General features: G+C 32.9%; 1 protein-coding gene across 1 annotated transcript in view; it reads right to left on the bottom strand.

Annotated features, from left to right (window-relative positions):
• Nucleotides 1-12,796, bottom strand: part of LOC136025813 (protein MON2 homolog) — a 169,113-nt gene extending 156,317 nt beyond the window's left edge. The window contains exons 1-3 of the mRNA XM_065701804.1: nucleotides 12,741-12,796; nucleotides 10,026-10,123; nucleotides 2,461-2,696 (exon numbers count right to left, since the gene is read on the bottom strand). Coding sequence (XP_065557876.1) covers nucleotides 2,461-2,696; nucleotides 10,026-10,123 — 334 coding nt within the window. The 5' untranslated portion in view covers nucleotides 12,741-12,796. The remainder of the gene's footprint in view (nucleotides 1-2,460; nucleotides 2,697-10,025; nucleotides 10,124-12,740) is intronic.
• Nucleotides 12,797-13,561: the final 765 nt, after the last annotated feature.

Here is a 13,561-nt window from a genome sequence, read left to right as displayed (position 1 = left end):
CTAAAAAACTAAAAAAACTAAAAAAACTAAAAAAAGGTAAAAAACTAAAAAAAATAAAAAATAAAAAAAAACTAAAAAAAAGGAAAAAACTGAAAAATAAGCTAAAATAAAGGTAAAAACCAATAAAAAACTAAAAAAAAAAAGGAAAAAACTAATAAATGACGACACTCAAAGAGAAAGCGACCAGGACAAAAAACTAAAAAAAAAGGCAAAAACTACAAAAAAACTAAAAACTAATAAAAAAAATAAAAAAGCTAAAAAACTAAAAAAACTAAAAAAAGGTAAAAAACTAAAAAAACTAAAAACTAAAAAAAAACTAAAAAAGGTAAAAACTAAAAGAACTAAAAAAGAAAAAAATAAATGACGACACTCAAAGAGAAAGCGACCAGGACAAAAGGAATGTTCGATTAGCAATCAACAAAGCACCGGGACACAGGGAGTATAAATGACGACCAGGACACAAGTAAAAAAAAAAATTAACAAAACTAAAAAGAAGGTAAAAACTACAAAAAAATTAAAAAGAAAAAAAAACTAAAAACTAATAAAAAAACTAAAAAATCTAAAAATCTAAATAAACTAAAAAAGAAAAAAAAAGGAAAAAAATAAAGGAGAAAAACAAAACTAAAAAACGAATGTATATACAGACCGGTACACCGGGATACAAATGACGACCGGGACACAGGGAATATAAATAACGACCGGGACACAGGGACACAACTACAACGGGGACACCGGGGGAAACAGGGGGATATAAATGACGACCGGGACAAAAAAACTAAAAAGAAATAAAAACTAAAAACTAATAAAAAAAACTAAAAAATCTAAAAATCTAAATAAGCTAAAAAAGAAAAAAAAAGGAAAAAAATAAAGGAGAAAAACAAAACTAAAAAACGAATGTATATACAGACCGGGACACCGGGATACAAATGATGACCGGGACCCGGGACACAGGGAATATAAATGACGACCGGGACACAGGGACACAACTACAACGGGGACACCGGGGGAAACAGGGGGATAACCTGACAATCTATTTATATGCAAAGACAATGGGACAGCAAAGAATGTTGTATATTCGCAAGTTTTACGTAGTTAAAACCATATATATATATATATATATCTATATTCACAGGTGGGACATAGGGACACAACTACAATGGCGCGTAACTATTATGGCGCGTAACGACTTACGCGCGCGGGGGGGCTTGGGGGGGGCGCGAAGCGCCCCCACCAACTAGGTGTTGGGGTGGCGCGAAGCGCCACCCCAACAGCTAGTATATATATATATATATATATATATATATATATATATATATATATATATATATATATATATATATATATATTATATATATAAATACATATATATATATATATATATATATATATATATATATATATATATATATATATATATATATATATATATATATATATATATATATATATACTGAATCAGAATTCTATTTTAAAATTTATTATACAGTGAAGGGCCATAAAAAAAATCCAATCAGGCCCTGCGCCTATTCAATCTGGGCCTGCCTCTGTAGGGAGACTCCCTGTCTTTTTGAGCAAGAGACGAAGATTACAATTAATATAATTCTTATCCACTAGAATTTTAGAATAAGTACTATTATGCTTACCTGGAGTTAACTGAAATAGCATGTATGCATCCCTCAATGCCTGCAACTTCAGCACCCGGTGAGAGCGCACTTAGCATTGATGTGCACTTTACTTGAAAGCAGTGCTTACGAATGACTGCAAAGCCACTCGAAGTCGAATTCTTTTAAGTAATACATTTTAATTTATGATAAATGTTTGGTGTTTTTGTATATTTTGTCCTTTCTTATTATCAGTATTTTATTCTCATAAGCCTAAAAAAAACTGAAAGAATGAAAATATCCATTAGATTGGTCTTTTTTTCATAAAAGCATGTTTCTGTTTTTCATAAAAAAAAAAAAAAATCAACCAAAAAACAGAAACGGATTGTCGTTTTTTTTTAACTGTTTCTGTTTTGACCAAACCAACGGCTGTATAAAATCGGTTGTGCCAATCACTTTCTTTATGATCCTGATGATGATTTTGGTAACGGTCCTATTAAACTCTTTACATTTCAAATTAGAGGAGAAAATCTTTTAATTATTTTAAATACTCAAGAACTAAGAGTTTTGCCCTCTGGTGAGCTTAAAGATCCTTTTTTTCGCCATAGAGAAGTAGTATTTTAGTAGTTTGATTTAAAAAACCAGCTCTGCACTTTGGGTGTTTCATTTTCAAGTTAGGTTCGAGTTCAAGTAAAGATTTCCTTAGCTCTCTTTTTTATGATAGTTATTTCGTATTAAAAATGAAGAAGATTAAAGATATTTTGAATCGAAACTATGAAAAAGAATCAAGGCAATGGTAGTTGGGAGTGTTCTAGGGCATTGAGCATAAACTGGTTTACACTTGCTGAGTAATTCTTACCTAAAGCTTCAACAAGTCCTAAAGTTGCTGCCCCAGATTCTCCAACAGGTCGTAAAGTCCTAGGACCATGCTCAAAAATTGTACCATCCTCATACCTAGTAGATGCAATCCAACCACCAACTCTTGGTGATGACTCTAAAATTGTAATTTTTAACCCAGGCTTTAGCTGGGAGATACGAAATGCTGCACTTAGACCACTGATGCCTCCACCAATAATCACAACCATTTTATGCTCTCTATAACCGAAAAAAAGAGAAAGCAAACACTGTAGAAAAATTATAAACTACTCTTGAACACTGATAAAAAGCAATAAAACTTTGTGACTTTGCATAATGGATGCGTATGTTTGGCAAATAGCTAAATATAGGCATATATATAAAAAAAATTAGAAAACAACTAAGAGTATGCATACAGAGAAGGTTTAAATAATAATCCAAACGATTTTGTGAAAATTAACTTTTATACATTCTGAAACGCTATCAACAAATTCCTGTATACCCCCCCCCCCTCCTAAAAAAAATAGAACAGTAGTTCCACTTTCATCAGATATGACAAGACAGCACCTATTTGGAGTAAAAAAAAAAAAAAAAATTGACAGGACCATGCTATATACAAACGGAGGCATCAACTCATAATTTATGCATGTCTGGAAATAAGCAGGTAATTATGTCATAAGTTTAAAGCTGATTGGAAAAAAGAACCTCCATAGCTTTCAGATACAAAGTTGGTTTGCAGTGTTATTAGAGGGGCTGCAGAGCCAAATTGTACCTCCAATAACACAGGTTAAAAATCTTACATGATTTTGACTCAAACAAGATGCAAATATGCATACTAGGGACATGGACTCAACGTGTACACCAACAACAAAGATCTAAATTTTTTGCAATAAGTCAATCTTTTCTACTTAAAGATGTCTGTGAAAAATTGGCCAATGGTATAATTTGGAGACTTAGCCTATAGGACTGTATGGGCCATGCCCTCCATGACAATTAAAGCAAAATGAAAATATGGAAAAGTAGGTAAAATTTTTCAGTGAGGCAATGCAGGAATTGTTGAAAAGTATGCTCATTTTTATCCATTCTTTTAATAGTTAATGGATTGGTAGTGTGCTCTAAGATGGTACAAATGTCCTGCTTGGAGACACATTTTTTAAGTCATTCAAGCATTCTGAATGAAATAGATATCTCCAAGTTTCGATCGAACATCATGTCAGGTTACAGAGAGGCTAAGGACCAAAAACAACACATGGGAGGGATTACTACCCCCCCCCCACAATCACCTTGCTTTCAAAAAGGGCATTAGAACTTTCAATCACTGATCATATTGACCATCTCTCAAGTTTCTGCAACCATTTCTTTGATACAAAGTGGCCAGGAAGAAAAAAGAAAGAAAGAAAAAAGAAACACTGGAAATCATTGCTCTTTACAAGGAGATATGTATCTATCTGTGGTCTTCATGCCTAAACTAATAAAGAATTTCTAGGAATACAGAAAATGGGGAATTCTGGGAAAACGGAAAATGAGAAAGTCTAGGAAAATTGAGAGAAACATTGGAATGTTATTTTTTTTTCAAGGTTTTTAGTCAGTTTGTCCCTGAATATTTTCTGTACACAAAGTCTTATATTGCATGGAGTCATTGCGATTACAGTGTAATTCAATTAGAGTGCAAACTATTTTGAATTTACAAGAAAGTGGAAGAAGAAGAAAATAGTGGACAAATCTTCAAAATTTGCAAATGTTTTTGGAAATACCTAAAAATTTGGCCAAAGAATAAAAATTATTTATGCAAAAACTCTCCAGTTGGGAAATTTCACATATCTCAGACTTCTTCTGTTGTCGATCAACTTTGTTAACTTTCTTAAAGTAAGTTTTTGTTTGGAACTGCATATGCAATTTTTTTTATAAAATATTTAGAGGAAGGCCAAACAATACTACATTGGTTGAAGGGCTGAGCACTGCCCAAGAGCCGCTTGCAAGCACTTACGAGCATTATTTTTTTTTCTCTGTCTATCTATATCTTGTATTTTGTCTATCTTAGTAAGTTGTTATAAAATGTCATTCAAAGCACTTTTTTTTTATTACATTGCCTCTTTAAAAATAAAATAAACAACCTCTCCCCCAACCAGCAGAAGTAACCCAAATTTAGGAACTAACAACTGTCTTAAAAACATATATTGGTGATATTAAAAACTTTGAACAGCTACTGTTCTAAGCGTGTAAACTGTAAACAAAGAAGAAGAAAAAAGCTCAAATGAAGCAATGAAAGTCTGCTGGATATCATCATTAATAAAGAAATATTGGGAATTTTGTCTGTTAAAAGGTCAAAATTAAAACAGTACATTTAAACCCCTTGTGAGGATACTAGGATTCTCAAACATAGAAAATATCCATATGTCGGTTTTCCTCTACAGAGTTATAACTTATTGGGGATGGTTGTGGTAGATTACTGACCTTGCTGCACAAACATTACATTAAAGCCCACTGCTAGTATACTCTTTTCTCACAAAGTGCTAGATGGTCAAGTAATCTCTGCATACATAATCTTTCTGTCAATAAAACCCCTGATACAGATAATGTTTCAAATGCTGCCATGCATGAATTAACTTCCTGCTTGGCCAGTCCTTTTGCTGCTTTTATTAATATTTGTTTAGATTCTGGTAAATGCCCTATTGCACAGAAAAGGGCAGTGATAAAAACCACTTCATAAGGAAGGACTAAGATCAGATTTCACTAACTATCCACCTATTTCAAACACTTCAATTTTTTCTAGATTCATGGGAAAAGTAATTGTTGATTGGGTCCAAAATTATTTTTATAAAAATAACCTGTGGCATATAGCATAATATGGTTGTAGGAAGCACCTGTCTTGTAATACTCAGCTAATGGAAGTACTTAGTTATTTTCAAATAATAGCTGACTTAGGTTAAAAGTTTGATTTTGTTTGTGTTGATTTTTGTAAGGCATTTGACAAAGTATCAATAACTCTACTGTTGAAAAAATGCCAAAAGTATTGGATTGGATTGTGAACTCTGGCTTTGATTACAGATTACCGAACACATAGGTCACACTATATTAGGGTTGGCAGAGCCTTACCTAACCAGTGTAGTGTTTTGAGTGGAGTCCCTCAGAGTAGTTGCTTAGGACCAGTTCTGTTGTGTATATTTATAAATGATTTGCCACTGGTAATTCAAAATAGCAAAATCAAAATGTTTGGAGATGATGTAGAGATTTACAAGGGTATATCTTCTGCAGATGACGTGACTCTTCTAGACAATGATTTAAATGCAATGGTTAATTGGTGTAACTTAAATTCAATGACTATTAATCAGGGAAAAAGTCATGTAGTGAATTGTCTAGTGAATGCAGTAGTATACCAGTATTCTATTGGTGAAGTTGTAATATTTTCTATTGATTCAATTAGGGACCTTGGTATTGTTTTTGATAATCAATTGAGGTTTGAAAAAAAAGATTAGATGTATCATGTAAAACCAATTACAGCTTGCTTTGTATAGATTTAAGGTTTAGATGGTTTAACCTGCAAAACTTTACTATGCTGTATAAGACAAGGACACAACCAATAAATGAATACTGCACATCTATGTAGTATCCAACAAGAAAATCTAATTCACAGCGGAAAAAGTACAAAAACGGGCATCAAAACTTAGTCCTTAATTGAAGTGCTTGCCTTATGAGCATAGACCAAGTAGCTTGAGCCTACCATCTTTACAATTCAGGAGGGATGGATTGGACTTATTTAATGCATTTTGAATTATTAAAGGTGTTGATGATTTGTCTTTCAGTGATTACAATCAGTTTGGCTATTATTCACCCACACAACAAAATTCATTAAAATTGTATCAGAAAAGAGTTTTAAGAAAGGTTGGACGGGGTTCTTGTTGTAAATCGGTCCATTAGATCAAGAAACATGTCACCTGATCATGTTATTTGAAGAAAAAATGTTACAGCTTTGGTTGGAATTCCTTTTTATGAAGGGTAGTATATAGACCAATAATATTTATGGCATTTGTATAATTTGTTTTACTCAGTACTCCTAAAAAGAGTTTAAGGAATTTGTCTCTTTTTGTATTCTGGTGTATTTGCTTATTTTTTTTAAATGTATTCAACCTAAGGAGTTTATGAGTCAATTTTGGTGCCAGTCAATACCCAGGAGTTCAATTCTTGTATACTTTCTTTTATGTATTGTTGCTTATTTCTTTGTCTTCTGTTAATTTTTAACAAGACACACCAGTGGCTTACTCCATTTTTGTTGAAATAAAATAATCAAATAAATAAATAATTTATTTAAACTCAATTTGCCCACGTCCCATGCGTTATCATTTATCAACGGACCTTAGTAAATAATATGTAAGCATAAGTGAACAAATTCTAATTTTGGAGGAATTGAGAAGTTTTATTGAGGAAATTAAAACCTCATATTCAGGCAGGCCAATTCTATCTAAAAAAAAAAGCAGCAGTCATCCTTAACACAACCCAACAAGGTATTTTTTGTACAAGAACAAAGAACTGGTATGAGAGCTTGCTGGGAGGGTTTAAAGAGGGAGGCTTTGAATAGGTTGGGATGGGAAGTGTGCAGAGCTGTGGTGGCTTCAGGAAGCTTGGTGCTGTGTTGGAAGTAGTAGTAGCAGCAGTAGTTATTCAAAAAATGTCCAGGTTTTGCCTATCAGCTCTTTTATAAGAGCTCGTTTATACGATATTTGTCGATTGGATTTTTTTTTCTAATAAAAGGCATAACTAAGGAAATAAAAGCAACGGAATACTTCTAGGGAAACAGTTTACAAAGTTGCAGATGTTGTCTTAGGGAGGATAAAGATAAAGAGGATAAAGATGTTGTCTTAGGGAGGATAAATAATAATTTATTATTTAATAAATAAAGCTAGGAATGCTATTGAAAATGCCTTAAGCTTTGTAAAAAAAAGGGAAAGGGTTAGAGCAAGAATTATTTGGTAACATTCACATGAGAATAGTAGAAATGTAAGGAAAGTAGAGAAAGCATTAAAATATGAACTGAGGAGGTGTAAAGTGAAGGGATAAAATTGCCAAAGATCTGAAAAATGTAGTCATAATAGAAAAATATTTTATTGACATGCTAAAAAACTCAAAGTGAGTACTCAATCTGGGTTTCTCCCACTTAAAGGTAGGAATGGAGCCTCAAATAGTGATAAGGAAAGAGTTAAAAAGACATAGGCAGAACATTTTGTGAGTGTCCTAAACTATGATAAAGTAACAGCAAATCAAACAGTTTGTGGTAACAAACTGTAGTAAGGAGTGACCCGGCTCAATAGAAACCAACACTCTAAAAAATGGAATTTTGATATCAGTAGCTACATCAAAAGAATCGCATTTTAATGCTGATTTCAAATATATAAGTTTCATCAAGTTTAGTCTTACCCATCAAAAGTTACGAGCCTGAGAAAATTTGCCTTATTGTAGAAAATAGGGGGAAACACCCCCTAAAAGTCATAGAATCTTAACGAAAATTACACCATCAGATTCAGCGTATCAGAGAACTCTACTGTAGAAGTTTCAAGCTCCTATCTACAAAAATGTAGAATTTTGTATTTTTTGCCAGAAGGCAGAACACGGATGCGTGTTTATTTGTTTTTTTTTCCCCAGGGGTGATCGTATCAACCCAATTGTCCTAGAATGTTGCGAGAGGGCTCATTCTAACGAAAATGAAAAATTCTAGTGCCCTTTCTCAGTGACAAAAAAATTAGAGGGCATCTAGGCCCCCTCTCACGCTAATTATTTTCCCGACGTCAACGGATCAAAATTCTGAGATAACCATTTTATTCAGCGTAATCGAAAAACCTTATAACTATGTCTTTGGAGACGACTTACTCCCCCAGAGTCCCCATGGGAGGGGCTACAAGTTACAAACTTTGACCAGTGCTTACACATAGTAATGGTTATTGGGAAGTGTACAGGCGTTTTCAGGAGGATTTTTAGGTTGGGAGAGGGGTTGAGAAGAGGGGGATATTCTGGGGGAGGTTTCCATCGAGGAATTTTTCATGGGGAAGAAAATTTCCATGAAGGGAGCACAGGGTTTACTAGCATCAAGAAAGATCATCTGTTTTTGCTGAAAAATGCTTGAAATACATGTTTCCTCTGATATTTGATCTATTTAAACAGTACCTCACTATTCCTATAAATTCTTCATCATATGAAAAACCTTTTTTGCCTTTAATGGATGAAGACATACCACTGCAACATTGCAAGACAAGAAAGATTATCTTCACTTGTACTACTGGCAATTGAAAGAGAAAACACAGACAACTACATTTTTTGTAACAGTCTATGTGTATTGTAAGTTCTTTTATATGAACATTTGCCTAATTTTGAAATATCATAAGAATCATGTTATAATATAATATTAGACTTGAAATTATCCTGTATTTATGCTTTTGCTTTATGTGGTCTGCTTATTTCAATGGTATTTAATAATAAAAGCAACAAACCCACTACCAAATCAATTTAATAAAAAGTAAGAAATAATATTTCACTGAATCATGGATAGTAAAAGTTTAGCACAACACATTTAATCTTACAGAGTCAAAATCTATTCAAAACTGAATGCAACAGAATAACACAATGCACAGGGCTGTTAGAATAGTGCTTGGTTCTACTATAGGACAGACTATCCTGTTCTAGGAAGTTGGGGAAGTGGAGGGGGATAAGTTTGGTAAAATTCTAGTCCATTGACTTCTTGCTATCTTGGAAAGTTGTTGGGCTAGAGAATTGAAACTTTCAGGGATGTGTCTACAGGCTAAAGTATATCCTAGGAAGTTATTTTGAGATTCCTAACTATACCCCTTCCCCCCTCTTCTATATAACGCAGTTTTTTGTGCACCACAGCTTATATTTTGGTCAAATTTGATCCAATATTACTATTAAAAGTGTAAATCCTTGCTTACCTTAGAAAAATTCAACTTTTCAATGTTTTTTAAGCTACTGTATTCCATAATTAGTTCACCGGCATTGAAAAACAATTATTACCTTTGATGGTGTAGTTCAAAATGGAATGTAGGCATTTATTCTTATTTTTAATATATTTGTGGAAAATTTATAATGACGGAAATATCATTAAAGACTGCTTAAAAATCCGTAAGTTGTTCATAAGTCTTCTTTGTGTTTGTTGAGTTGAGAGATCCCATCTAAGACAGTGTCAAATAACATAATTTAGGAGGTGTAAAATGCGTTTTGAAAATATAGCGGGGGGGGAATTTGTTGTTCTTTTTCAAAGAAAACACAAATAAAGGCATTTTCAATGAAAATATAAAAAAAATCTAGAGGGGGAGTATGGGGCGGTTCCCTTGTCCCTCCTGTAATTGACACCACTGGTGTTAAATTTCTGTTTTGCCTCTCTTCAGGTTTTTAAGAATCATTATTGAGCAAAATCAACAGAACAACAGAATTTGCAATTGCTATATGTCACTTGGTTAATATCAAGTGCCATAAAAACGGATTATTCAAGTGAAAACAAAGAAGTAACATTAAATTTTTCAAAAATTTCTCACAAATATAATAAAAATAAGAATGCTAAAATACCTTATAACTTCATCAAAAGCTCCTTTCAGATCCCGGAAAGCTGTTCCAGCTTCTGGGGGAATTGTTATGTCACTTGTAATTACCTTTCCATGTGTCATCTGGTATTTAAAAGAGTAATTAATGTGGAGTTCAAATATTGAGAAGACTGTTTGTTTTAATGAGAATGTAAATATGTGGGAGGTTGTGAGAAAACTAATACAATCTTTTCCCATTAAATTCAAATAGGCTAGGAAAAAAGAAGCCATATTCAGGAGAGCTAAAGGATATGTACCCCCTGTCCAAAACCTTTCTCCAACTCGTAAAAACGTAACAAAACGAATATAAACAAGTCTTTCATGCGTTTCATAGTTTTTGTTTTATAAAGATTCTCCAAAAAATCTTTAACACCCCTTCCCCCTTGGAAATTTCCTGGATACCACCCTATGAAAGAGATTTAGAAATGTGAAAAATACCAGTTTTCAAATTTTAAGGGGTGTGTAACATTTCTAAATCTTCTATATTGGTAAAACGTCAACAATTGGGAGAAGGGATTGTTGAAACACAAATATTCAATCAACAAAGTCATAGTTTGAACCAAAGGCCCAAGAATTTTGATTCTGCCTTGGCCCAACACGTGCACAATAACCCTCATGACTTCATTTTGTATGAAAACACTTCCATTATTCAGAGGTCCTTGTCAAAATATTTGCTTGATTTTTGTCTTCATATTTTGCTACTGGCTGACAAAATTCTCATTTTCTCAACTATTTGATTTTTTCATTAATTATATATTTTTCTTTCCTGGTTTCTGACAAAACATTGAGCTTTAAGTATTATAAGAATGTGTTGAAGCTTGTCTTAAGTTTAATATAGTTCTTTAATTTCCTTTGTAAAACTTCTTTTCTGGATAGTTGTGTTGTAATTAATGTTTATTAAGGGCTTATTTTGATAATTTTAAATATATATTTATAAAACTATGGTACAAATTAAAAAAAAAACAAGTGTTTTTAACTGAAAGTAAGGAGCAACATTAAAACTTAAAATGAACAGAAATTACTCCATATATGAAAGGGCCTTTTCCTCCTCAACACCCCACTCTTTATGCTAAAGTTTTTTACTGTTTTAAAAAGCAAAGTTAACAGCAAGTGTCAAACTTTAGCATAAAAAGCAGGGCGATAAGGAGGAAAAACCCCTTTCATATACAGAGTAATTTCTGTATAAGCATTTATATTAAGCATCTCAGACATAAGATCTTTCTATATATCAAGTTTCATTAAGATCTGACCACCCATTTGCAAGATAAAGATTTCTCAATTTTCACATTTTCCAAGATTTCCAGTTTCCCTATCCAACTCCCCTTAATGTCACTGGATCTGGTTGGGATTTAAAATAAGAGCTCTGAAGCACACAATCCTTCTAAATATCAAACTTCATTAAGATCTGATCACCCATTTGTAAGTTACAAATACATCTTTCTAATTTTTTTCAAATTAACCCCCCCCCCCCCCCAAAGAGAGCATATCTATTACAGTTATGTCAATCATGTATTTAGGACTTGTGCTTATTTTTCCCAAAATATTTCTGTTTTGTCTCTCTTCAGGTTTCTAAGAATCATTATTGGGCCTTCTTGAAGAAATTGACTTTCTCTATGCTGTTATGATTTACAAAGTAAATGTAATTGACACATATATAAATAAACCTTACCCAATTGCAGCAACAAATCATAATTTTGAGTGAGAAGCCCCTTAAAAGTTCAAAGTCTTATCTGTATTACCCCTGTGAAAAACCATTTAAAGATAAGAGGTTTCAAACAGGGGGTGCATTTAAATGCCTAAATTCCATCTTGAACTATAGCCTACCATAAAAGGTAATATTATTTTTCAATGCCGGTGAACTAATTATGGAATATAGTAGCTTAAAAAACAGTGAAAAGTTGAATTTTTCTAAGGTAAGCAAGGATTTACACTTTTAATAGCAATATAGGATCAAATTTGACCAAAATATAAGCTGTAATGCACAAAAAACTGAATTATATAGAGGAGGGGGGAAGGGGTATAGCTAGGAATCTCAAAATAACTTCCCAGGATATACTTTAGCCTGTAGACACATCCCTGAAAGTTTCAATTCTCTAGCCCAACAACTTTCCAAGTCAATGGACTAGAATTTTACCAAATTCTTGCCCCCTCAATAAAAATACTGGTGCAAGGCCCCTGAGTTTAACATTATTTTTTTGTTCATTTTTAATCAACTTTCTAAACTTAGCACCTAAGAAAGCAAACTTAAAAAAAATTGATTTTTTATATCTCCTTCCATTTTAAAAACATTTTCTTTGACAAATATATTGACTCATATTTAGAATTATTGCAAAAATAACTTCATCTCTGCAACTGGAAAACTGTTCTGCTACCAGCTTTAAATATCATGTCATTATGTAACAATACACAGGCCTACATAGCCTATACTGTAGGTTAAAAATGGCCTACCCTTAAAGACTAACACTATCCAGCCCAAAGGCCTAGGCTATTCTCGAAATTATGACAAGGATAAATCTATAACAAAATATATTTAGTTGAAGGCACCATTCCATCCTAAGTTTTATAGCTGAAATACATAAGCAGTTTAGTTCAGCCTACAGTTCATCAACAAAAACTATTAAGACACATCAAGATAGGCCTGTTCTTTCCCTTTAGGCCAAATCTGTAAAAAAAAAAAATCTTATTCCGTATTTCTTCTTACAAGGAATTTGATTGAAAAGATATTCTTCCAAAAAACCAGACCACGTCTGTTGAACATTGAATATTGGGCTTAGAATGTTTATTAATTTTTTTTAGATGGCGTGACAGAAACAATGTTCTACCTTACCTTGAGCACGTCTTGAGGGCAGTTTCCGCGAGATGCTTGAACTGCTGAAAAGCAAAAACAATAAAGTTTTTGAAGTTTTCGCCAGTACAGTGTTACCGACCCTGAAGAAACGATTCTGTCACAAATTGATCGATATAATTCGTTTGTCAAGATCCATCTGTGGGCCAATGTTTTACAGCAGTAGTCGACATCTGTGTCTGATTGTTGCGTTTATGCTAGATGAATTAGAGTATTATGTTTCTTTGTTTTGTTTTTCTTTTTGTACTCTATCTGTTTTTTGATTAATGGGTATTGAGCACATTCATTCCCTTTTATATTTAAAATACCCACGATTAAGGTAAGAAATGAAATTAGCAGTCAATTTAACGGTGATTCAGGAGTTAAGCAGGTTTGTGTCCCACCCAGATTTACATGGATTACTTTTCAAAAAATTTGTTCCATATAATAAGTTCTTCAAGGAAAAGTAAAGGTTTCCACTAAACCAAAAATGAGGAGAAATAGAATTAAATAATATACCAAGCGTAAAACTACCACAAATCAGCATCATTAAATAAATGAAACCCGAATTGAATAGAAACTGTAAAAAAAAACTGGTAGAATTAAAACTGAGGAGATATTAACATGATTACGGCACACAACCTTTATGTCATCTGATGGCCAGAATATAATTAGCTCTCTACTGAAGAAAATTCAAA

Source organism: Artemia franciscana, chromosome 4 (assembly GCF_032884065.1).
Source record: "Artemia franciscana chromosome 4, ASM3288406v1, whole genome shotgun sequence".
NCBI lineage: Eukaryota > Metazoa > Arthropoda > Branchiopoda > Anostraca > Artemiidae > Artemia > Artemia franciscana.
Note: the sequence above shows the minus strand (reverse complement) of the source record. Positions and strands in the feature narration are given on the sequence as shown.